This window comes from Cataglyphis hispanica, chromosome 2 (assembly GCF_021464435.1).
Source record: "Cataglyphis hispanica isolate Lineage 1 chromosome 2, ULB_Chis1_1.0, whole genome shotgun sequence".
In the NCBI taxonomy this organism is placed as follows: domain Eukaryota; kingdom Metazoa; phylum Arthropoda; class Insecta; order Hymenoptera; family Formicidae; genus Cataglyphis; species Cataglyphis hispanica.
Window position 1 is genome coordinate 9,384,818 of NC_065955.1, and position 26,105 is coordinate 9,410,922.

Consider the following 26,105-nt stretch of genomic DNA (forward strand, 5'->3'; position numbering starts at 1 on the left):
TTAAATATAGATAATAACATTACATCTGTGATAATATAAGAAATTTGGATATTACAGTTGCCAAGGAGGGCAATAGAGAACGGGATTAATCGTAACACATACAATCGGATATATGTTTTATTGGTCCAGCTGTGTTTAACTACGTAGAACTATTTATAAAACTTTACAAAATGTTCAACATGGGGTAGGGCAATAGGGGAACCTTGCTTAGGTATATTTACAAGGCAACGGATTTACGCGATTTCTAAAAATCGATTGACGACAAGCATAACATTATATAACATTAAATATAATTATCGCAGAGATTCCTCCAATGTTTGGGGATTATGATATTCCGAATTGAGATATTTCCTTTATAAATGCAGTTTCATGATTGTGCAAATACCTTCAAGCTCGGATTTCGCTCTAACTAGAAAGATTCGCTAAGAATATTTAATATTGTTATTAAACAATTCGAGTATAATGTTTAAAAGAATTTTAAATGCCATTCAAACATTGCGAGGCACGCGTTTAACCCTTTGTACATTTATATTTTACATAGATACGCACACAAGTAATTTTCAAAAATAATATACTGAAAATTTATAATATTTAATAACAATACGGAGATGATAAAATTTATCAATAACTAAAAATGAAACAAATATCAATCAAATTCCAATCTACGTATGTATCATTGGTTGCACGTAATGCAGTATTAATGGGAACAATAAAAAAAAAAAAACATTTTGAATAATATAATATGCGTGCAAATATGTATTATGAGAGTCTTATAATAGATGAATAGATAAATTTGTAATTTTTTGATATTATATCCGAATTACCGTTACGATTTTATTAATTTCAATAATTTAAAAATGTATCTTCTTATAATTTTAAATTTCTCGAATGTAATCTATTAATTTTTGTTTTTAATTCTTTAAATGTGTGCATTTCGTTACATAAAAATATATATTTACACATGTAAAGGTCGCAAAAAATCGACCATCCATGTTTGCGTTTATAAAATCTATTATCAATCAGGATAATGTGTTTCATTAATTACAGCAGAAATAAGGAAATAAAATTAATATAAAAATGAGAACTGTACATAATTGCAAAGTCATATATGAAGAGTAAACGAACCCATAGTTTCTATCGAGATTCGGTTTACAGTCTGTGGTGAGCTAATTGTCTAATATAAATTCGTTAACAATCCTGATTCAGTGAAGAATTCTCGAGAGAGTTGGGAGAAAATATTTTATTATTTATAAATGTCTCAACATGAAACATTAATCTCGTCTTTGGTGGATTGGTAAAAGTACTCAAGCAAATTCTTCATTGTGTGCATTGAACCATTGAAAATCGAATATTCGATTATATCCTATAAAAATTGGCAGTATACAAACAATTCATCACATCAAAAGTCAATATGTATATATATATGTATATATATATATATATGTATATATATTAAAAAAGTCTTCATAACGAACGTTAAGATTGGTGACGTTTATACGTTTGATCCTTATATATGTTGATTGAAAGAAATATTTTTTTAACGCGACTAAGAGAGACTCTGCAACATTATAAACTACAACTTTTACGATCTAACAAATTCGCCGCACAATGCTCACCGATAATTACGTATGTAATTTATATAAAAACATTATTTTTCGCTTCAACAGGAGCACACATTTGGAAATTCCAACAAACTCTACGGAGTCAATGAAGGAGCCTGTACGAAATATAACGTCTTCATTCGCGCAATATTATTTTTAGATTGGATAAAGATCACATATATAGCGATAGAATTTTACTAATACCAATTTGTAGCTATTTAGATGCGAAATGGTTGAAAGAGATTTTATTCCTCATTCATTTAATTGGAAAACGATTGCACAAATTGTGACTGAAACTCGATCTTGACCCCGTGTATGCATCCCCCTGCTTTAACTTTCTAAGAATGATTTACTTATATGATTTAGTTAACTTATAAAAAAAAAATCACAATTTTTTTACATGAATGTACAGCTGAGAAGAAAATGCCGAAGAATATATTATGATTGAGTCTCTGATAATTTTCGAGCAAGAGATGTGACACGCGAATTGAAAATTGCTCATCTTATGAATCGAAGATTGTTCCACTTTTCAGAGATTAAATCAATACGGCATCGCCGTCGCCGCATTAATTTTATTAAATTGTGTAGGAAATTCCATATGTAGAATTCCTCAGTAATAATCCGATCGTACTCTCTCTCTCTATATATAAAATTCAACTGTCGTTGCCACTAGATGCGATATTTCCGATATTGCACCGTATCGGAAAACGTGACAAATTCAACTACAGAGATCTCTAAATAGCCTGCCTACATTTTACTTACTACTTTCTTATAATCTCCGCAAACACCGTTGCGATACTTTCTACGTTTATCAATTTTTATGAATTGCATAAGGAAACGGTATGATTCGCACTCATGCGTAAATGTTTAGTTTCGACATAGTGTAGTGATAACAAAGTACATCACACGAGAAAGTAGAAATAATTAAATAACGAGTGAAGTGAAGTGACATCGCTACGTCGTCACTCACTGCATTAGGTACATACCTAGAGCACTTAATAGTCAGGTACTAATTACGTTATCGTGATTAATGTGACTTGAGATTATAATTAGTCTTATAAATTGATAGGAATAGAGCCGACACTTCGCGATAATACATAGAATAAGAAGCATGACTGCTCGAAATGCACCTCTTAATCCCGAATAAGGTGATAGAAACGCTTAGACAGAAATAAATGAACTTAGCGCGAATTGCAAATCCAATTGTCTAATTGAAGGAAATAAAACAGTTGACAACTTTGTGAGATAGATATCCATCGATCCTTTTTCACGGATCTTTCAAATAGGTTTCATCTCGGAATCGTTCGCGTTCGAAACGTCCGTCTGTTGTGTGTGTGTGTGTGTGTGTGTGTATTTAGGTGTACGAAACGTGTATTATTAGCCTTATTAATACATAACGATCTCTATGACGATGCTTCCGGAGACCAGCTCCGCGCTGTACATATATTTTCATCTATAGGGAAATTTAACGATGAGTGTGTGCTTTTGATCGCTTAATTTATACTTACATGTACACACACACACAAACACACATATGTATATATATATATATATGTGTGTGTGTGTGTGTATGTGAATACGCTATTTCTCGCACGAAACTCTGTATAGGGAAGATATCGGTCCGTCGATAACTTGCGCTAATTATCATTCGCATCAGCTAATCGGATCAACGTCAAAGTGGACGCTAATAGAAGCAGAATTTATCACGATTTTAGATAGAAGCTTGGTATAGTATATATTTATAAATTAATGGAGGCCATTTTTTTCCTCTCTCCCAGCACTATTTTCTTCTCTGTAATTATATTATTATTTACATTTTTCCCGTGTTCAAGTTTTTTTTTAAGAAAGAATAAAAATAATATTTCATCGAAGACTTTTTAAAGAGCAACTTTTTCTTTTTTTTTTTTTTTTTTTAATTGAAAACTGTAATTTCCTTTCGCATCCGCCCTGCCGTCTTGTATCCTGTTGTTGAACGTACGTTTAGTCTCGGCGGACAGAATTACTTCCCTGGCAGTAATATTTCAAACCAGCGTATCAACACGAATGAGTACCTCCCTGACGCGCGTCAATTTGATCTATATATGATATATCAACTAATACAAACTTTATTTATGCTATTAATGCTATTTATGCTAATTCATAATTTAATAATCGATCTTATATCTTAGCATTTAGTAGGAAAAGACTGTATAGGGATGTATCTCTAAAAAGAGAGCATCGACTATCATTCTTCCTTGATTCCACGATCCTAAATATCCGATAAATATCCGGTGCGCGAATTATCTTTTTTTTTTTTTTCTTATAGCTATTTTACTTTCCGCTCATGCTTGCAACTGGGAACTAGCTTTTACCACTAATGATACACAATTTTCTTTTTTCTTAAGAGCAAACCCAAATTGCCCGATAAGTTACATTTACACGACGCAATGCACAGGATAAAAAGAGCAAACTAAAAAAAAAACCAGTGTAAACAATAGCGCAACAGAGCGATATAAATTATTAAAAAAATACAATACAAATGTTGTTTTTTCTTTTCAACTTATAACTGTCCACTTAGATCGTAATAGAATTTAGATTTCAATAAAGAGAGCATTATACCACTATCTCTACAATGACACAACAAACTCCAAAGAGCATATTTTTCAGATTCCACAAAAAAAAAAATTGTCGGGTATTTCCATTAGCCTAATAATAATCTCGCGCGCGCGGTGGTCGATCGCACGCATTTCGCTCCTACACGCTGGTGGTGATCTGCTCTATGACAGTGATATCGCGATGACGTCGCGGCCGGATTCGGTACGGGTCCTGATGGCCGAGTCCCTCCGGCACGCTCTTGCTGGGCCGCAACGGCGCGTGGAATTGAGGATGACAGTAGTGGTCGGTGGTCTCGTGCATCCGCTCGACGTAGTCCCGCTCGCGCATGCCGTCCTCGACGACGTCCAGGGGCACGTGGAGGGACTGCGACTTGGGCAGCCGGGGCCGCGGCGGCGGCGGGCACGCGCACGGCGGCGGCACGACCCCGTAGCCGAGGCTCGAGAGCCGCGGCCCCGGCAGGAGCGGCGACGCCGGCTGACGTCCCCAGCCGACCAGGAAGAGCAGCGCCGCGCCGCACAAGGAACTCAACGTGCACGCGTAGTAGCCCACCCGCGGACTGTTGGCGTTCATGTAACCTGCAGGAGGAAGTGGGAGCGGGGAGGGAGAAGGCGGAGGAGGGAAAATGGGAGAAAACCGGGGTGCGATTAAATTCCTTGTCATTTATTTTCGCGCCTGGAAACGGCAAGATGATTAGGGATGCTGACAGTGAGAGAACCGCGCTTATATGTATATGGCACGATAGATATTTTCTGAAAGCTTGGACCTTTTTTTTTATGCTGAATCAAGAAGAGGAAAAAGGAGGCTGGCGATAATTTTGCAATCTCGAAGGGAATTTATGCGAGGTACGGTTGTGATTTGTCGTTTCAACATCCTCGCTTTTTTATATACGATAATTAATGAATTTTGAAGATTGTCCTGTTATATAATGTTAATTTTGAAAATAATCTATCTTGAAAATAAAAGCTTTAAATGCGATAAGATTCCATATAATTTTTAAGTTTCATTTAAATATGACCCCTTGAAAAAAAATTTTTAAATATAATCTTTTGACAAATTATAGATTTATCACGTTTTATCTCTCTCTAAATTCTTCAAATTGATAATGAATATCAATATCCTTGATTAGTAAGGTCAATTATGTTTCGCTATCATAATTGTTGAAAATCATACATAAGCTACGATAAAATAATGTATTGACGAAAAAAATTTGTCATACATTTTAATTAACTTATAATATATTACAAAATTCCCTCCCTTCTCTCACAAATTTAATTTTACCATTTAATTTTCTACACTTTTAGATGTTATATATTTCAAAAGCTTTTAAAATAATCTGCAATATAACAAAAGCGATGCACGAAATTCCGGCGACTACATTAAACTATTCAAAGTGACCAAAACTTGTACAGTTGTACTAGCGCTTGAATATGACAGTTGTCATGTTTCCTTGAGTATTCTCTCAGCGACACGGAGCAGTAGACGAAGCAGTATTTTCCAACATTACATTCGCCGTACATTATTATTAAGGATGCCGGCATTAAATTCATACACAAGAACCACAAGGACCGTAAGACTATTAGTAGGGGACGGATTTAGCGAGCAAGTGGAGCGGATTTCGCCCACCTTGATGCTTTAAAACTCTAATACTATTGCGAGTCTTTGAAGAATTTGCGTTTAAAGAAAAAAAATACCTGTAGAGGTTTTATAAAATAAACGAGCAGGTGCGACAAGAATCTTTATGGAAACATTGCTACGGTAAGCAATGTAATGTCTCTTTCATCTTTTTACATCGTACAATATTCAGTCATCACTTGAGTGGAAACATCGTATGTACAAAAGTAATATAAAACTAATCTTCTTTTTGAATAGTAAGTTTCTTAAAAATTTTTTCGCAAATTTTTAATATACATATAAGAGAGGAACTTGCATCTCGTAAAGAGAGATCCCAGTTGATGATTTCTATGCAAAGAGTCTGAGCGATTTTCAAATAAATAAAGAAAGCTCAAAGGATGCCTCTTCGGGAATTGGATCTTACAATTTTTACCTACCAGTCAGAGGAACTCCGAGAAGGATTGGCAGAGCTTCCGCGGCCTGCACCAGGGCCCATGATCTGGCGAAATGTCTCGCTCGCAGCCTCTCGAGGGCCAACATCTTGAGGGAGTAGAGCGCGCCGCCGAGCGAGGCTCCGTAAAGCCCGGAGGCCAGTACGAGTCCGTGATAACCTTGTACGCTACCAAGAGCCACTTGAGCTACAGCTTTAAGCAAAGAGGAAATGTAATTCGGATCGATAGCCTCCTTGAAAGGGAGGGAGGGGAAGGACGGAGTTTCTCGAATCTACAATCTTCACCTATTTACACAGCAAAATTTATGCAGCATAATATTTTTGCAGCATCGCATTTTCCTTTACGTAATTCTTCCCCTATAAAAGGCGTTCCGCACACAGATTCGCCGACAACAATCGATCTTCTCTTATCAATGATAGCGCGAACGATGCTTTAAAAAAAATTTATTCCAAGATAAATTCAAGATCTCACAGCAAAGATATCCACTCCAAATACGCAAATAACTTTAGAATCTTTCTCTCCTTCCGAAATTTTCTTCAGAAAAACAAATCAAAATAAAGTATACATAGTTGACGCTCAAGCATAAATAAGACACTACGGAAGAAGGATACTTATTCCGTTAAATTAAAAAAACACGTTAATACGAAATCTTATAGTAGATCTACAGTGGCGAGATGATGAGACGCCAACATCCGATTCGCAGCTCTTGTTTCGCAGTTAAACCCGTTGGCGTGTAAACAAAAATGATTACGGAGGAGACTAGTTTACTGACCGACCCCGATGAGCGCCGCTTGGCAAAGATATTGCCTGGACACTAGGCACTGAGCGGATGGCCTGGCGGTGACCACCCCCCAGGCCGCGCATCCGAGTGCCGCCGCCAAGCCAAGACAGGTCTGCAACAATACGAGAGCGCTGGCCTCTAACCCGTCCTGGAAGCCTTGCAGAGCCTGTAAGCGATGTTTCTCATTAAGAGCTCGCGCCGAGAAAACGCGCTATATCGAATCGCCCTGATAACGCCGCTACAATAACGCCGGTAATGACGCGCGTCTAGTATCGATTATCGAAATTGGCTCGTCCAACTCTCCGAGATTAGCTTCGGGGGAGAGATCGCGGGATTAGGAAACTCGACTATCTCGTAAAATACCTCTTCGATCGGCTATCGTTACTGTCTCCAGCAATTATTCTCTTCAAAATAACACGCGCGATGTGGAGGAAAATCTGCGTCGTTAATCCTTTGATATGAAATATGTTAACAAATTCTTTCCTTATCAAGTCTGGTGGATTTTGCATGAATATTTATATATATATATATATATATATATATATTTTTTTTTTTTTAATTTTAAATCTTGAAGAGAAGACGAATAAATGGCGAGTGAAATTTTATATTACATCAAGTAAGTGTAAGTGACTTTACGCTGATCATCGATATTCTCGTAGGAAAGGACAGATTCCTTGCCTCTCGATCGCACTTTAGATAGAGTGCACTTACGATGTAGAAGGCGGGGGTGTAAAGACCGAAAGCAGCGGCGCCGGCGGCCAGCATGAGCATTCTCACAGGACGCGATCCGAGAGGGCTGAGATCGACCAGGGGCTGCTTCGGCACCTTGTTCGCGGATTTCTTCTCCTTGAGTTTGCTGCGTTGACTCTTGAGATGCAATATGGCCCGGCGTTGAGGGTGATAGAGCGAGGCGCTCCGGTATATAAGCCCCAGAAAGAAGGCCAACGAGAGCGCGCCCGTCACCGATTGAAGCCCCAGCCGCCAGCCCAGCTTCCTGGGAAGAAGGGAGACGCGATTATGACTATCCGCAGATCGTGTTGAATCACACAGCTGAGCAGGCGCTTCTTACGTGCGACATCCGGAGTTCGTGCGCCCCTAGTACATCCCCTAGTTACCGTTTCATATCGCGCGGCTAAAGCCACCGCATTTGCATTTCTGAGAGAAAATTTTCTCCCTCGCTTCCCGACACGTTTCTCCGTCGCTCTTAGTTAGTTGTATTTATCCTCATTCGCGAATTATGTCGAAAAATATTTGCAAAAAGATATTTGAAAATTTATTCAAAAAATATAATATAAAAATAATAATTATATGCATGTATTATAAAACATTAATAATCTTCTTTTTAATTATAATAACAATAATGAGTCATATTAATACATTTATTATAATATATACGAGATATAAAAATATCTGACGCTATAAAAGAATAGTATAAAAGAATAGAAGATATAGATTAAATTGATTAGATCATATAATGTAAGAGCGGATGCTCAATTCATCAATTATATTTTTATAAAAATAAAGAATTTTTACACGTTTAGAAGAGACAAGATTATGAAAGAATAAAAATTTCGCAAAAATTTCTATAATTACTTCGAGGAGATAATAAGATGATAAACTTTAACACAATCACGTAGATTTTTTAAATCAAATATTATGCATTATTATTTTTCGCATGCACGCAATTTCCGAAATTTGTAATAAAAGTTGTATAATGGAATGACTTTCACTTGACAACACGCTGATACAGCTGATACAGCAATCTATGAAACGCAATGTTTCCGCATTTTTTACAAGCGGTTATGCGAAATTCACGTGTACACAAATGCAATCATCAAGCGATATTACGTTTAATTTGAGTGAAACATTTATTTTCACCGCGTTTCTCTTTCGTTTTCGCAAAACTCTTAACAAGAAAATATTAGATTTGTTTAAGTTTTAATGCTTCACAAACGATCTTTAATATTTTCACAGCGTAATCTGAACATTGCGTGAGAAAATCTCATTTTCATTTCAATATTTAGTCAAATAAAGTAAAAATTTAAACCGTTATTTAAACCGAGATGAAAACTTAAGCAAAATGTTTTAAAACATTATACCTGACCATAAAGATGAACGATAGAACATGAATCGTCGACTGGCAAATTATAAAGTTGAGATCAAGAAATGAAGGAAAATTTAAAAAAGAAAGCGTATTAGCATTTAACTCAAATTAATCTGCTAGAAAAAAAAATATAATAATTAAATTTCCATATAATTTTAGCATCAATTCTCGCTAGTTATTAAAGAATACGGGGTGAATATATATTTTTCAACAAGTACCACCACACGTTATATCTTCTGGATATTTTTTTTTTTTTTTTTTAAGAAAAAAATGCGCGAGCGATGTTGTAACAATTTTTTTAAACCCTCTCATTTGCCGCGCATGGAGGGAATGTTGGCGAATACGCACATAAAGAAATTATAAAATAAGAAATAAAACCTCAAGTTCTCCCCGGAATGTATTCAACATATCAGTAGGGAGCAAAAGTTGCGCTTTAATCCCTCGGCGTGAGGATAATGAGACCCCGTCTCATGACTATTCATAGTACACCCGTACGTTTTTATCATCGGACACGACCGTGTTATCTCCGCGAGAGGTTGAATTTATTTTCCTCCACCTGTGCGAGACGTATACCTTCCCTCATTCGCTCCCTATCGAATCCCTACGCGCATTAAATGTTTATCGCGTATGCGCCCAGGTCAGAGATGAGATGACGGTTCGATAACGCATAGCGCGTGTATGAAACCGCCTTGTTGGATGGTGTCCGTTTGTGTGAGAGAGACAGATAAGCAGAGAGAGAAAAAGAGAGAGAGAAGGAGGGAGCGGGAAGAAGGAGAGAGGGAGAGAGAGAGAAAATTATCGGGCAAAAAGCTGACTCGTGGCACATACGCAATTGGAGGCACATTTTGACGCCCACGGGTTTGTCGTTATCACGGAATTATATATATATATATATGGCCACGATATCGTTTTTTTTTCCACGTGTACGCGTGGACTCGCATTGTATTCCGTATAATGGAAAGGAATAAAAAATTTACCACATCTCGCTCTCTTTTCGATAGTCTAAATTGTACTGCGAAAATATGGGGCCCCCGAGATTTTTACTCTCGTTAATTTATAGATAGATAGTATTTTGTAATAAGATATTCAATTAAGATATTCAATTCTGCGGCAATAAATTTTATATAATGGTAAATGTGCGAATATATATTTGAAATTAATTTATATCTTTTCTTCTCTGCTTTTATCTCCTCTTTTTCTCTCTCTCTTTCTCTCTCCTTCTCTGCAGAGATCACATTATGTAAATAATTATTATTATATTCATTTATATAATTTATACGTGAACATAATAAATTGCATAAACCGTAATGCTGAATAAATAATATGATATATATTTCAGTTTTATTAAATTTAATTCATTAATAATATTTGCCAAGTATTAAATATCCTTGTCATATTGATTTAATTCGATAGGTTTAGTCAATGAATAGCAAACAAGAATAACTGATCGTTAAGAAGAATCTTCTTAAATGTACTTTAATGGGTATTTTCTCTGCAGTTGCACTTTTCAAGTTCGAAAAGAAGTGTCGTTTACTTCTTTGTAAAGAAAAATAAAGGAAATGAAGAACGCGAGAATGTAAGAGAGATGCCACTTAAAAGAACAAATCTGATATCACTACCATAATCATAGAAGAAATTCGTAACATCTGGTAAACTGTATCCGCATTGCGGTGATTCTCACGCAAGATGAAACACGGAGATTGTTCGCGACTAACGATACAATAACATTAATCCATTAACAAACGAGCAGTGTGTCGAAAAAAAAAACAAAAAACTTTTCGCTCAAGGGAAAATTGCAAAAGCACAAATTATATAATCTATCGACATTTAGATAAATATTTTATTTCGGGGAGAAATTTTTTAGCTGGTTTTCAAGATCAATACAATTCCATTAAAAATTCCGGTATAATTTTTGAATTTAATGCCTCGCGCGAATAAAAAGAAAGAATATGATGTAAGATCATAAGAAAAAAAATCTGATGTGAGAAAGTATTTTTTTTCACCGACTTTTTATGAGAGTTTTGTATTGCGTGCGTATTTTATTGCTCCCTTTTTTAATTTTCCTTACAACTATATATCCGACGTACCACTCCAATTATTTGAAAACTATCATAAATTCTTATACTGCAACACGTAACGTGGTACGGCGGATATCGTTGACTCTCTACTGGAGAAACTTACTTGGGTTATTGAGTAAGCTGTATCGACTTAACAGGTTACTCCGCTAACCAAACGATATTATGCTCGTCGGTCCAGAAGAGGCCGATCTCTAATTGGATCACGCTTTTGTACCTAACAGAAATTGCCGCATAGCAACGGCTATTAAGTTTAATAACCCGCATGTGCAACGATCTGTCGTTTATCTACATGCAGGTTTGCATATGCAAAGATTAAAACACAATATGATTTGCCTTGTTAACAAAAAATTCAAACAACGCATCTTAATATTATTCAATTTCCATAAGTCCCATAAAATAAATTATTCTTTTATGTTTTCTGGGAGGTAATAAATGCGTATAAACGCCCGCCTTTTGTACAAAACCGTTTGATGTTTATTTAATTACACAAATATTGAAGAAAATAATTTAAGAAGAAAAAACGAACATTATTTTAATATCGAAGCATCTCTCATTCTTTTTTTCTTTTTTTCTCTCTTTCAACCTCTTAATATGAAATATTAAAAGTTTCAAGAATAACATTAGAGGCTCTCTTTTGGAAACTAGATAACGAAAAAAAACTTTGTTTCAATTAATTTAAAAAATTGTCTTAAATAAAATTCTAATGTAAACCATATATTATATATAGTTATATAAGATTAAAAAAATTATTTAAAAAGAAATAAATTATTAAAAATATAGCTTATAGAATCCGTGGCAAATGTTTCAACCTCTTAATATGAAATATTAAAAGTTTCAAGAATAATATTAGAGGCTCTCTTTTGGAAACTAGATAACGAAAAAAAAACTTTGTTTCAATTAATTTAAAAAATTGTCTTAAATAAAATTCTAATGTAAACCATATATTATATATAGTTATATAAGATTAAAAATTATTAAAAAAAATAAATTATTAAAAATATAGCTTATAGAATCCGTGGCAAATGTTTCAACCTCTTAATATGAAATATTAAAAGTTTCAAGAATAACATTAGAGGCTCTCTTTTGGAAACTAGATAACGAAAAAAAACTTTGTTTCAATTAATTTAAAAAATTGTCTTAAATAAAATTCTAATGTAAACCATATATTATATATAGTTATATAAGATTAAAAAAATTATTTAAAAAGAAATAAATTATTAAAAATATAGCTTATAGAATCCGTGGCAAATGTTTCAAAATAAAGAGACATGTATAAAATTCTAGAAAAGTTTGACAAACACAATCATGGATGAGTGAACAAATCAACGATACTAACAAACGTTCGTAACAAACATTAAACAAATTGTTCTGACGTCGGTGAAAGGTATAAATAAAAAAGAGAGCGCGACCAAAAGGGAAAATAGAGAGTTGAATTCGAATAGAATGTTCAATTATTTCACGTCGAATCTGCTCGCTGTTTTTGTACGCGGAAACTGTCGCACCGCGAACCGTATGCGGACATTGCGGTGCTACGCGGGGACACGCAGTCGCGCGAAAACCTACGATAAAAGGGTGGTACGCATTGAAAACAGTTCATTCTGCCTGTATGTTATACGCGGCCGTCCGACTTCACGACGTGCCCGATTTGTTTCGAGAGTCGTTGTTATTCGGCGAATAAACTACTACCAGCGAAATTCTTTTCAATGATCATTTTCGAAGGGTTTCCTCAAAAAGTGGCAGTGTATTTGTGATCGGTTTAGTTTAAAGATTTCTCCCAGATTTATTCGTCTCAGCCACAAACTATCGAGTCCTACAGCTTTTGAAAATATTTTAATATTAAATGTATTGATAATTTTAGGTTTAAACTAAATTTTGAACAAAGTAAAATTATTTCTACAATTCGTTCTTCAAAATGTTTCATACATTTTTATATATTTCAGCAATAGAATTTTTTAATTAAAATTAAATAATACGATGTGTACAATTTTTATTTTAGTTTAACTGTAATAGAATCATAAAAATTGTACACACACTCGTGTTATTTAATTTTAGTGCAATATGTCAAATTTTTTACAATTGTAAAATATTCATTCCAATTAAAGTGTCAAACTAAAACTATCACGTATCAAGATAAAAATTATACACGTTATGTTATTTAAATTTAAGTAAAAATTGAAATGTTTAGAAATGTAAAAGCATAATAAAATATTACTTAAAAAACAATATATATGCACATATAATTTATTTTATCCCATTACACCTTTTCATAAAATAAATATTTAACGATGCGAATTAAAGATGGATCGTGTGCAATGACTGTGACTAGTTTGATAATAAATTCTCATAAATTCTTCAAACGAGAATAATGCCGAAGGCTTTGTAATTTTTTGTGACATTGCTAATTAACGATATTCAAAGTGTATCGAGTGCCCACGCGCGTTGGAAGAAATAACGATCCGAAGGTCGATCGGATCATTCCCGCTCAGCTTGAGTACAGAGACGCGCGTGATATCCCTTGGATATTTACTGCTTAATGTGTAATATATTCCCGCGATAAGCCATGATAACGTGTAACAACTCACCCGACGGCTTCCTTGTAGAAGACGCTGAAAAGTGCTATTCCCACGCCGGTGCCGGCTTGCACCACCATCTCCACGAACTCCCGCCGTTTTCTGAAGTAATTGCCCAATACCAGACCGGCGGTTTCCCTCACGAGGCCGGCACCCGTACCCAGCACCAGCCCGTAACTGTTGCATTTTGTAAAAGTAAATCGTATGACTTTATACACACACACACATGCACGCGCGCACACATCCGTCGAGTTTGCGCGCGAGGATAAGTTGTGTGGGACGATTTTTATCGGAAAGAGCACAGCTATATCACCACCACTGACGTTTCAAAGAAATTTGGAAAGAGAGCTTGATTTCTTTTCTTTTTTTTCTTTTTTTTTTTTAGTTAACCTGATTTTTTCGAATGAAAAATGGGACGCTGTTAAACGTTAACATGTTGAAAGCTGCACTTTGAAAGCAAAACTGAATAAGTAACTATTACCGCAGAAATGTAGCTTTGTGTATTGCTCTACATATAATGGAATGACATTTCTCGTTCACGGCGACTATTAATATGCCGACTAAAATTTTTGCTGTGTAACAATATAGGTTTTGTAAAATACAAAATTCCCTTCTTTTCACACAAACTAGCGATAGAATTCATGAAAAATTCCGAAAAAAATTTTAAAATGAGAAAGATTTACGCAATTACTCGTTTTCGCTGTAAAAGTTCTGTAAAGCTTCGACATATACGAGTTTCATTATTACATTTTATATTTTTACGAAAAATTGGTGCGTAACACTAGGTTTTGTGCAGAATACATCATTCCTTTCTTTTCAAACTGATAACAAAATTCGTGACGAAAAAATTGACAAGATGATAAAGACGTAATTATTCGTTTTTATCATAACAATATAATTTTATCACGGCAATAACAATAGATTTTCAACAAAACACACACACATATATACGTGCAAATTGTGCTTAAATATTATATTTATCTTTCAAATATGCATTTAAAATTAATAATAAAAAAATCGCCATTCTCTCTTGTATTTATCTATCCACAATTATCAAGCATATCTCAAGCACTCGATAACGGAATATCGTTACGCACCTAAGGAGCACTTGATGCATCTGGAGGGCGAAGGAGGTGAAGAGGGATGCCAAAGCCAGCACCAGGCCGCCGATCACCGCCGTAAGCCTTGTATTGCCACGACGACACGCACCGACGACCAGGGGTGCGGAACCGCGAGAAACCGCGGCGCTCAACGCCCCCGCCCACACTGAAACGTTTATCCGATAGTCACTTTGGACAATCATTAGAGCGCGACTGCGACGAGGATCGAGGGAAGACGCGAGAAGGGTTGGGGGGGGGGTGAGGATAGGGATGGGTGTGGGGATAGAGAGATGTTCGCGGTCCCCCAATTAGACGCAGCTTCCGCAAAAGCGACGATCGTTTTATTTGGCTCTCTCTCATCCCCGTCCCCTCTCTCCCTCTCTCTCTCTCTCTCTCTCTCTCTCTCTCTCTCTCTCTTTCTCTCTTTCTCTTGCTCTGGACCAGCAATACTGGACCAGCGCAGTGGCGAGCTAGTTTGCTGATTGATTCGCATCGTATTCGCTAACGAGAAATCCGTTCTTCTCTTGAATTTCGACGAAGCTCGGATGCTCATTCTCTCCTTCTCTCTCTCAGAAATGAATGAGAATAATTTTTCACGTGTTTTTTTTTTTTTTTTCATTTCTGCCAATATTCGCGTTTGTTTTTATTACACTCGGAACCACGTTGTGTGCAAAATTCAAATTCGTTTAATATAATGGAAAACTTCGAAGATGTGAATATTTTTAGGAAATGCTGTTTTTCGTACGGTTTGAAAAACAGTAATTTTTTTTTTCAAGAAATATTTCTTTCACCTCCCGGAAAAATAAAAGTTTTGCTTCTCTTTGTCAGACAATGTCAGCCTGATTGTCAAGAAAAATGTCTCGCGATGAAAAGATCGTTACCCGGAATATATCTTTAAAACTTTGAACAATTGGATAACTGTATCACGCGACCTGCAACAGTTGTTATTTAACTCTGATTATTTGTATCTTGTTATCATGCAACAACGTGACGCATCACGAGAAGAGCGCACAAAGTTTCTCCGCGTTCTCTGGAATACCATGTTTTCGACGCAGTCATCGTTGCACGGATTTATCGCGCGACTCTTCGTAATTACTCCCAAAGGAATGCTCAGATTTCGCAATTACGATGGAAATCTTCATAACATGAGTCACTGATGATGTTCTTTGATGAACATTAAATTGCTGTCTATACGGATTTAGCGATGATGTGCGAAAAGCCTGAATTGCTTGTTTAAAAAAAAAAAGAGAGAATAATAATTTAAAAAAAACTAATTATTTGCATGAATAATTTATAAATCTGCAATTAAAAAAAATCTAAATTAACTTAAACGTATATTAACATATTCGCATATATTTACATATCTATACATTTAAAAAAATTGAAGAAATATAGCGAGGAGAGAGAGAGAGAGAGCAGGGCAATTCGTGGGTTTCCTGAGATCGTAACTCGGAGATGCACATACAGATTTATGTAATAATCCTACACCCTGTCGCAGCTGTGCTGCGGATAAAAATTCTGACATCTGAGGAAGATGTGCAACGCGAGAAAACATCGCATCGCGAAATGTGAATGTCGAGCGATTTAATGGCATCGTGTCAAAGCGCACTATGGTTGATCTCTCTTCTCTCTCTCTCTCTCTCTCTCTCTCTCTCTCTCTCTCTAGTAATGCTAAAATTGGACGGGACTACGTCAATCGTATCGACGTACGTTTCTTGTAATCCTATAAAAGCATCACTTTTTACTCTTTTACTTGGCGAAACGCCTCTCTCTCTCTCTCTCTCTCTTTATAAATACACCGTGCCACCTTCGCAAATCATATAGCGGAGTTCGCAAATGTCTCGCATAATCGTATCTTCGATCTCGAACGAGGCAGATATGAATAATCGAATATGAAATACATTTATACGGTGCGAAAGTTAAGCCCCCATCTGTTCGCTCGATTCTGTCAACTTATCTGTCCGTCCATCTACTTGTCCATTTGCCTATTGGTCTAGAAATTTTGAGTGTTCGACAAATGTTTTGAGACCGGTGTGAATAGTTTGAACGAGAAGTTTCGGAGAAATATACAGAAAAATATAAAAAATTAATTTAATTTGTAAATTTGTTACAAAAAATTAATGTGACATTTATATACATAATACTTTAAATAATACAAAAAATTAATATAGCAATTGAAATAGTTGAAAAAGTAAGTACTTAAAAGTAAATCATTAAAAGTAATAATTTAAATTAAAAAACAATCATTCATATTAATTATTAAACAACATTGGAATATTTTTAAATGTATAACGAAAAATTAGTGCCATCGCGTTTATTAAAAATGCTATAATTTATTTAGCAGTTCAGCATGATTAAACAGCAATTAATAATAAGATTAAATTATTATTAAATATATTAAAATAAATATTAAAATATTTTATTTTAATTAATAAAATATCTATGTAGATTAAATAAGAAACAAATTTATTTGGGTTGCTCGTTACAAACTTAATCCAAATGTTTCAATTAAAACGTAAAGTGGCTGACTAATTAAGCATAAAATTGAATTCTTGGCAAGAAAAAGGTCACCGTAATTAATTGAGAAACAAGATCCTGTCAGTTACTGCTTACACCTCTTTCGAGATTACGCGAGAGTCTTCGATGTATATTCTCGATCTAATTGACTTGAACGTCAAACTAATTTATTTTCTTTTTTTTTTTATATCACAATCAAAATCTAGAAATAATATTCTACATTATTTTTGCACATATAATTTTATGTATTTTATGTAAATCAATTCGTTAGATTGTATTTTTAAAGCCACGTTAAGATTTTCACGAGAAATTGTTATAGTCGAAAGTTGTGAGAAAAAGAAAGACAGATTGTTGCAACTAAATACATTCTCGGCGAAATCCTATACATTTGCAAATGAGCGCGTCAACTTTACTGAAGATGTAAATGTATTCCTTGGCTGTATACAGCTAAGGACTAGGAAAACGATGCAACAGAAAATATCACCCAAGGCGCGATATTACGTTCAAAACGAAAGAGCCAGGCAAACATTACGTCACTACATTCAGAAAACCGTATTACGAAAATTGCTACTTGCCACGCGGGGGATTCGCGCGTATAATTATATGCATAACAAGAAGAGCACACGATGGACGTTGCTTGGCTTCGTGTTTTGTTTACGTTTTTCTTTTCTTTTTTTTTTTTCTTCGTGTTTCTTGTGAGAATCGCATGCACATTTCCGCATAAATCCAGGAACATAACATCAACGTTCTGCGTAACACGTATCAAATATCGAGGCAAAATATATGCATATACGGGGTGTCCCGGGAAGAACAGATTTTTTCCTTTGAAAATAAAGGTAGATAATAATATTTTTCATTAACGTCATTAAAAAATTAATTTATATTACATTGATTTATTAACTTACATATCACATTTTTCTGGATTTATCGGAAAACATTTCAAGAGTAAGAGACATCGATCTTCTTATATTTTCACACCGTGTGAAATTTATGCAATTTAGCCTTTAATCTTTGATCTTGAGCTGAGCTTGTAATCCCGGTATTAAAGATAAAACTGATAGATGGAGTATCGAAACGATGGATTCGAAATGAATATGCATCATCCAGTTCCTCTGCGACTTAAAAAAAAAAAACTCTCGGAGAAACCTGGATATTGGTGCGCCAAAGCTTCAACAGGTAGCGACTTCGGCGACGTCCTTGTGCGAATAATTTATGAGTCTGGATGCTTTTAGCGCTATTTGCACAAGCGCAACCAAGTGGCGCGATGAACCCCCGCATCAGAATTTTACGGATTGAATTCGCGATGCGTTTTCGAACTCATTGTCAGATTAAATTTATTCGCGAGATTAAATTTATACCCGATTTTTCATATCTCCAGATATATGCGATTATTTTATCTTTCTGTACAAGCGGTATATATTATAATTTTCAAAGTAACGTAGGTGGGTAAACAAAGTAAAACTTCACTAATACAGATAATTATAAAATCATCTCTTCCTTTTTTTTTTAAACATTTCTATAGTGAGAGTACAAGTACTTGAAAGGCAATATAATACGAGAGTTTATGTTACGTCACCGTGATGATGTACGAGAACGCGTCGCTAGACGAGGCGGAATAATTTGTCAAAGTAAGACGAAAAAACACGCCGATGACATTACACTTTAAATACATTTTTGACGGATAAAAGACCCATTCGCGGCGATCTTAGTAGCGACAAAGAACGATGGACGATGGAGCTCAAAGCCTTTGTTCATGCTTGTCTTTCCATACTCATCCGTCATTACGCATTTCCCTTGTAACGCTCAATGATATATATCTCTCTCTTTCTCTCTCTTCCTCTCTTCTTGCAAAAGTGCACCCGTCTTGTATATCATCGCTTTTATCCCCGAAGAATATTTTAGCCGATGCTCTATCCCGAGCATAAGTTCCGCCATGTGTTTTGACGTCAATAAAAGGCTGATCTAACGCTACGTCATTTCTCTCCGCACATTTCAAAGGATATTACGAATTACACTTTCCGCAATTGCTTCCGCTCGACTGCCGGCGGCGATTGTTGCTGTCTCAATGAGCAATTACCGTTATCTCTGTGTAAGTAATTGTAGGTACAATTCAGGAGGCAAAAAAAATATTAGAAAGTTATTACCCGTAGAAGATTTCCTTTCCTCCACGTCAAAGAGTTTAGAATTTCTCTCTTGTAATCTGTTAAAGAGATTAGGAAAAAAGCTTATATAATCTTATTTTAGTTTCTTGCGTTTTAATTCAGTTATAAATCAGCAAGGTGTCAAAAGTTGCGGTAACCAATTGAATATTCACTAACATAAAAATAAATTTATTCGAAAAATTGCACAATAAAAACTATTGCTGATTCAGAGTTACATCTATATATATATATATATATATATATATATATATTAGATGTAACTCTGCGAATCACAATAGTTCATATATATATATATATATATATATATATATATATATATATACATATAGATGTAACTCTGAATCAGCAATAGTATTATATATATATATATATATATATATATATATATATATATATATAGATGTAACTCTGAATCAGCAATAGTTTTTATTGAGCAATTTTTCGAATAAATTTATTTATAATAATATATATATATATATATATATATATATATATATATATATATGTTACTATCATCTAAATGGGGGCTGATAAAAAATTGCTGCATTAAGAATTTTGCCACAAGTCGTGTTAGTGCTTTTGTACTTTTCGGTAATATCGTAGAGACATTGCTACAGTCGCTTTTTATTTAGTTTACGTTGCTTTTATGGCAAACTTCTTGTCCATATTTCAATCGTCCTCGCAAATCAATTTGAGTGTTCTCGGAAAGGATATATTAAGAAAGAAACTTTCAAACAGAGAAACCTCTAGCGATATGCCCTGAATTGTATATTTGAAATATGTGCGTGTATCATATATGACCAAAACTCCTGGGAAACTATGATGTAGAAATTGAAGTTAATTTTTTCTCGATGAAAATTTGATTTGATTTGACATTTTTTCGAAACTCTATTTAATTTGCAAGGAATGTATCTCTTAATAATTAATTTTCTTGAATGAAAATCTTTATAAGAATAAAGGATTTTTGAATTTTACAGAAAGTTATTAAAAATATGTTTTAAGACAAAAGTGTTAATAAACTTTTAATTACTTTAATTAATTAATATAAGTTCGTTGTTTGATTTTCATTTCATTGGCTTTCTGTCCAATTTGCATTTTAATTCAAAGTAATGCAATTATAAATTTAAATTAAATCATATGTTCCATTGACTTAAGTGTTATAAATTTGATAAGATAGAATTATAATTGACGGTGTAATCCTATGTGCAATTTATAATAAAGAATATTAAGTAATTAGATAAAGATATTTATTTTTTAATGAAATATGCTTTATAATTTTATTTCATATATAATTAGGATATCGTGTATAATTCTATTTTTAGCTTCCAGATAAAAAATATCTCTTTTATGAATTATAAATGGATGAGCGCGTCTGATTTACGGTAAATGAAAAATGCGGATATTTTTATTAAAGAAAATGGCGTGATAAATTTCACGCTTGCGGTTTCGTAAAATAAGAAGTATGACTCCCACATCGATCATTCCACCCCCGCGTACACGTAATGCTACTTAATGCTAGTTCAGTTAATCAAATCGGAAGCTGCAGCGCTAAACTTTGAACGTAAATGCAATTGCGGTACATTATGTGCCGTACATTTTCTCTCGTGGATCTAAAATATATCCGTCCAAGTGCCGACGCATAATCATTTACGAAGGTTCTGAGGAAAAAATCTATTTCTTTCATTTAAACATCGCCGTACATTTCTTCGTGATGTAATAAAAATGTAATTGAAAAGTAAAGCTAAGCCAAATTAACCATGTGATTTATTAACATTAAATTTCGCCTCTGAAAATGCAATAAAAAGGGTAACTTAAATTAAAAGTAGGATTTAAATTCAAAACAAAATAGCGTACGATTTACAATTAAAGTAGTCGTAATACATGCGTGTAAAAAAGTTAGATTAAAACACAAACAATAATTGGAAATTGAAATAATGAGAAAAACAAGTGTAGAGGAGTTGTTAAATTAAAGACTGTGTAAATTAAAAATCTATGATATTTTCACGATAAGTCAAAAAAAAAAAAAAAAATTGAAATAAATTTATCGAGGAAAATGAACACACTCGTAGTATAATAATTTTGAAATTTTTAGTTCGAAAATATATACAGTGTGGTAACAGATGCCGTAGAAGCAAAAGAAAAAGAAGCAGAAAAAGTAGGAGAGTGGTTACCCAGTTTACACACTAACATAAGCGGCTTTTCAGTAGTCGATATTTATTTTCAATATATTGATAATAAGATCTTGTAGCACCTAAAGATATCAGAATTTATTGTCAAATAATAGAGTTTTAAATAAAATAATTGTTAAATAAATAAAACAATGCCTTTCTATAGTCCATCAGTTTTTAATCTTTCATAAATAAGTCAACAGTTAAGAAATGATTTTTATTTTATTATCAAAGTAATTAATATTTTTGTATTATAAATAATTAAAACTAAGGTAATTGTGGCAAATTAATTTTAATCTATATTCTTCATCGATGGAATTTTGTTACGTCTATCAACAAGCTGCATTTAATCATCTAAAATGTCGAAAATTAAAATGTCGCGGTTTCAAAAAATGAAGTTAAGCCGAAAAATTCAATTAAAACATCGTGTGAAATAACTCTTCTAATTAATTTTAATTTAAAAACATGACCGGGATCGATTAATTCCTCGATATAATCTCAGCGTTATCATCTCATCGTTATTCGCAAATTTGCGGGTAGGCAGTGTGAGTAGCTGTCATGCTCAGAAGGCTCTTCTCCCTAGACCAGCATTAAGCAGTAATATGAAGCTCTATCATGATAATTCGGCATGAACTGAAGATATTGACAGCGCATGCACGTCGCTCATATTTCGCCCCATGGCGGATATTATGGTTTGACGCTAATTACTGAAGTATTGTCAATACTTTGGTCGACAGTGAAGATATTAATGATCCGAGATATTCTTCACGACGAGCACCGTCGTCGCGCCCTTCCGCTTCCAGCCATCAATTTGGAAAGACAAGGACGAAAAAGAAAAAACTGTACAACTTTTGCGAAACTGGGTCTATCTCCTAAGGTTGGGACGTATTCTAGAAGCAGGGCGGCTTTCTCTCTACGTGCATCAACGCGGCGCGATGCATCGTAATATATCATGCAGGAGGAAGAAATCCCCGAAGCTTCGGCCGTCTTTCCCAGCTTATGTACCGACCCCAATCGGGAGAATACCGAGAAGAATAGATCTCGACATCGGCAAAGCAACACGTCGCAAACTCTCATTTTCTCTCTCTCTCTCTCTCTCTCTCGTCGTTTAGTCGAACGCATACGTTTTCCTCGACGCGGATATCCCATACCTATCACCTCTCCCCCTCAGGGAGGTCGCTCGTCTGTATCGATCTCGACAACTAAGGACGATTCTATTTTAACGTAAACAATCGTAAAGTGGAAACAAGCCACCACCGCGCACTTTCATCGTATATTTCTCGACATAATTGAAGATATGTATGTGAAAACATTTGTCTTAACAAATAAAATTTTTCTCGTATCTTTTCCTTGTTTATAAATTATTTGCATATATGAGGTGTCTTATAATAATAATAATTTTTTTTTTTTTTTTCATCTGCGGATTATTAAACCAAATGAACACTTTTCAACACACATCACGATTTTAAGATCCGCGCCATTATTTGAAGCATTGAAATGTTTTTTACACATATCTTTCTAATTATAGATTTTATTGCTGTCTCAAGTTGTGTAAGAAATTAGAAAGATTCTTTTCCTTGTCATTCCTGAACAATAGATATTTGACAAAATGAGGATAGCTTTATTAAATCATCACGAGAGCTTGAATTATTCACGTTTATCATGAAACAATCTTGACGTTGAAGTGATAAAGTGCGTTATTAGGTTGCATAATAAATTATATCATCTATGTCACGAAATAAAATTGTCATGTGATTAAGATAAGGTGAAATTTTCGATAGAGTAAACAGAATGGTAAAGTTACGTTTATATAAAGAAGATGTATGCATAAAAGGAATTTTTAATTCTTTACGGAATGTTATACAACATTCGTGAAACTATCATCTTCCATTTTAGAGAGAAGACTTAATATATGTATGTGTATAAAATATAATTTTTTCATTATTTGCACGATAAATATATGTACTTATTATTATAACATTATCATACAGGATAAACTCATTATTATGCAAAGAATAAAAAAATGTTTTTTATATTTCAAAAAAGTAAATCTATACAGTATGTTTTGGCTGTACGTTTGAAAAATCAAGTAAATAAATCCGGATTATAAAAGAAATTAAAATATCACGAAATAATTTGCTTTTTGACTTCTTCATAAAAGAAAATAATTGTTACTAATATTTTTTCTAATTTATAACAAAAACTTTTGATCGTGAATACCCTCTAAAATCAATTGCAAGAAACAAAGAAAAACAAGTACCTTGCTAAAAGAGAAAGAGAGAGACAAATAATATTTTTTTTACAATTTTTAGTAATTTTTAAATGAATAAATGGATCTAAGTCAAGTTTTACGCAAATATTTATTAGATTTTTCTTGATATATGTGAAAATTTTTATTTCGTTGGCAAATGTTTTTCCCCTGTTAATAAGTGCTAAATGTTTTACGATTTTTCATAAGAATCGATAGTAACTTTAATTTGAAATAATATCCAAAGCGTTAAAAAAATTGTGCTCAAGTTTTGCACAGACATATTGGAAAGAAGAAGAAATAGTAGAACAGCCTACGAAATTTTCATGCTTTTGTCAATGTTTCAGACATATGACACATATACATCAAATAGCGCTCTTTCTTATTCGTTTATCTGTTATGCGTTTATTGCGGCAATAATGAAGCAACTTCTGCTGATAACCCGAAAATTCTGCCATTCCCATTCTCTCCGCTTCCATCTTCGCTATCCTTCTCCTATCCCTCTATTTCTCTCTTTTTATTCTCTCCATCTCATTCCGATGCTCTCTCTAACTTGGCAACGATGTTGTTGGCCCAACTCGCTTCCAAACAGGAGATGAGCAATTTTCCACTCCTGAACGCGATGCTGTATCGCGCTTGTTCTGAGGAAGCTTGACATTGTCGTTCCGGAGAGTGGTAAGTAAATCGACACAAAGTCCGATATCGTGACTGCAGCGTTAATCTCAAACTGGCGTGATGTGTGGTGCAACGATGTAACATGGAAGATACGAAACTTTGAACAATCCTCTGTATAGAAACTGAAACTATTCATGTCAAATTTATCATATCGTAGTCAAAAATCTTAGTACTTCCTACGTCGTTCTTGTTTTCTATAATAAATTTACATATCTAAAAATATATTTCTCATGTTATTTAATCTTTTTTCATTCTGAATATTTGCAAAAATTATCATATTACAGATATGATGATTCGTTCCCTTTATACAGTACATAATTAAGAATTAGAATATTAAGTAATGAAAAATTTAACACAATACCCAATTAAAATACCTAGAAAAGAATTATATCAGTAGTTAATTAGGTTAGCTATGCTTTTTATTTCAATAAAAAACATTGTAAAAATCAACTGATATTTATTTGTCAAGTACGCAATAAAGACTGTTTCCTTTACGTGCACCTTGCTTTAGATGCTGGTAGTAAAGAGAAGGAAAAAAGAGAGAGAAAAGTGTGTTGAAGGGAGCAAGAAACATAAATGAAAAGAACAATAATGCTATTTTCGCGATAATGCGATTAGTAAGAGAGAAATAACTCTATATGACAGATCTATAAGATAGACGTTATTTAATCTCTCGTAAATTTCTCCTACTGGATTTGAAATTTTCAACAAGTTAAAAAATAGAGAAAAAAAAAAGAGAATTATTATTGAAATAATAATTCTAATAAGAAAGAAAACATGAAGATAAATTGATAAATTGATTGACTTTCTTTACATCCTCCCATTTGATTTACAATTTAACAATCGTGAATGAACGTCGACAAGTTCAATCTTGAGAGGCCATTAAAGACTTAACGGACGTTATCTACCTGGAGGAAGATGCGTGAAACCAAAATCTTACGCTCGTAATATACCTCTTCCACGCCGGCTTACACAGATACAGTGCAAAGTCCATAATCCGAATTAATTAATGCAAGGATGTGTTCGGATTATCGAGGACTTTCGGCATTTCCAAGATTGTAAGTAATCAACGTATGCATAAGAAATGTCCGTTAAAGGATAATGATTTGTAAAAAAAAAAAAAAAAAGAAAATTCGTGCAGTGTCGAAGGGATTATTTGCTCCTATTGTTCAATTTCATTATAGAACTGCTTCAACGAACTGCTAAACAGAGCGATTCTGCAATTCGGACGAGCTCCTCCCCCGTCATCATTTTTTCAATGTGACGTCCGATAAAAAATTGATCGGACTTTATGTTATACCCGTGCTTCTGTCAGACACAAGTTTCGAGCAATAAATATACCCAAATCCAGCACATTTCGGACATTTTCCAGGCGATTCCCTTCGACTCTTGTCTTATTTAGCCGGATCCACTTTTGGAAAGGAAACGCTTTTAGCGGGACCG

At 34.2% G+C, this 26,105-nt stretch overlaps 1 protein-coding gene across 1 annotated transcript in view; it reads right to left on the reverse strand.

Annotated features, from left to right (window-relative positions):
• Positions 1–99: 99 nt before the first annotated feature.
• Positions 100–26,105, reverse strand: part of LOC126855714 (monocarboxylate transporter 4-like) — a 68,252-nt gene continuing 42,246 nt past the window's right edge. The window contains exons 6-11 of the mRNA XM_050603582.1: positions 14,890–15,058; positions 13,805–13,969; positions 7,752–8,034; positions 7,032–7,206; positions 6,245–6,451; positions 100–4,771 (exon numbers count right to left, since the gene is read on the reverse strand). Of these exons, the coding sequence (XP_050459539.1) occupies positions 4,335–4,771; positions 6,245–6,451; positions 7,032–7,206; positions 7,752–8,034; positions 13,805–13,969; positions 14,890–15,058 (1,436 nt within the window). The 3' untranslated portion in view covers positions 100–4,334. The remainder of the gene's footprint in view (positions 4,772–6,244; positions 6,452–7,031; positions 7,207–7,751; positions 8,035–13,804; positions 13,970–14,889; positions 15,059–26,105) is intronic.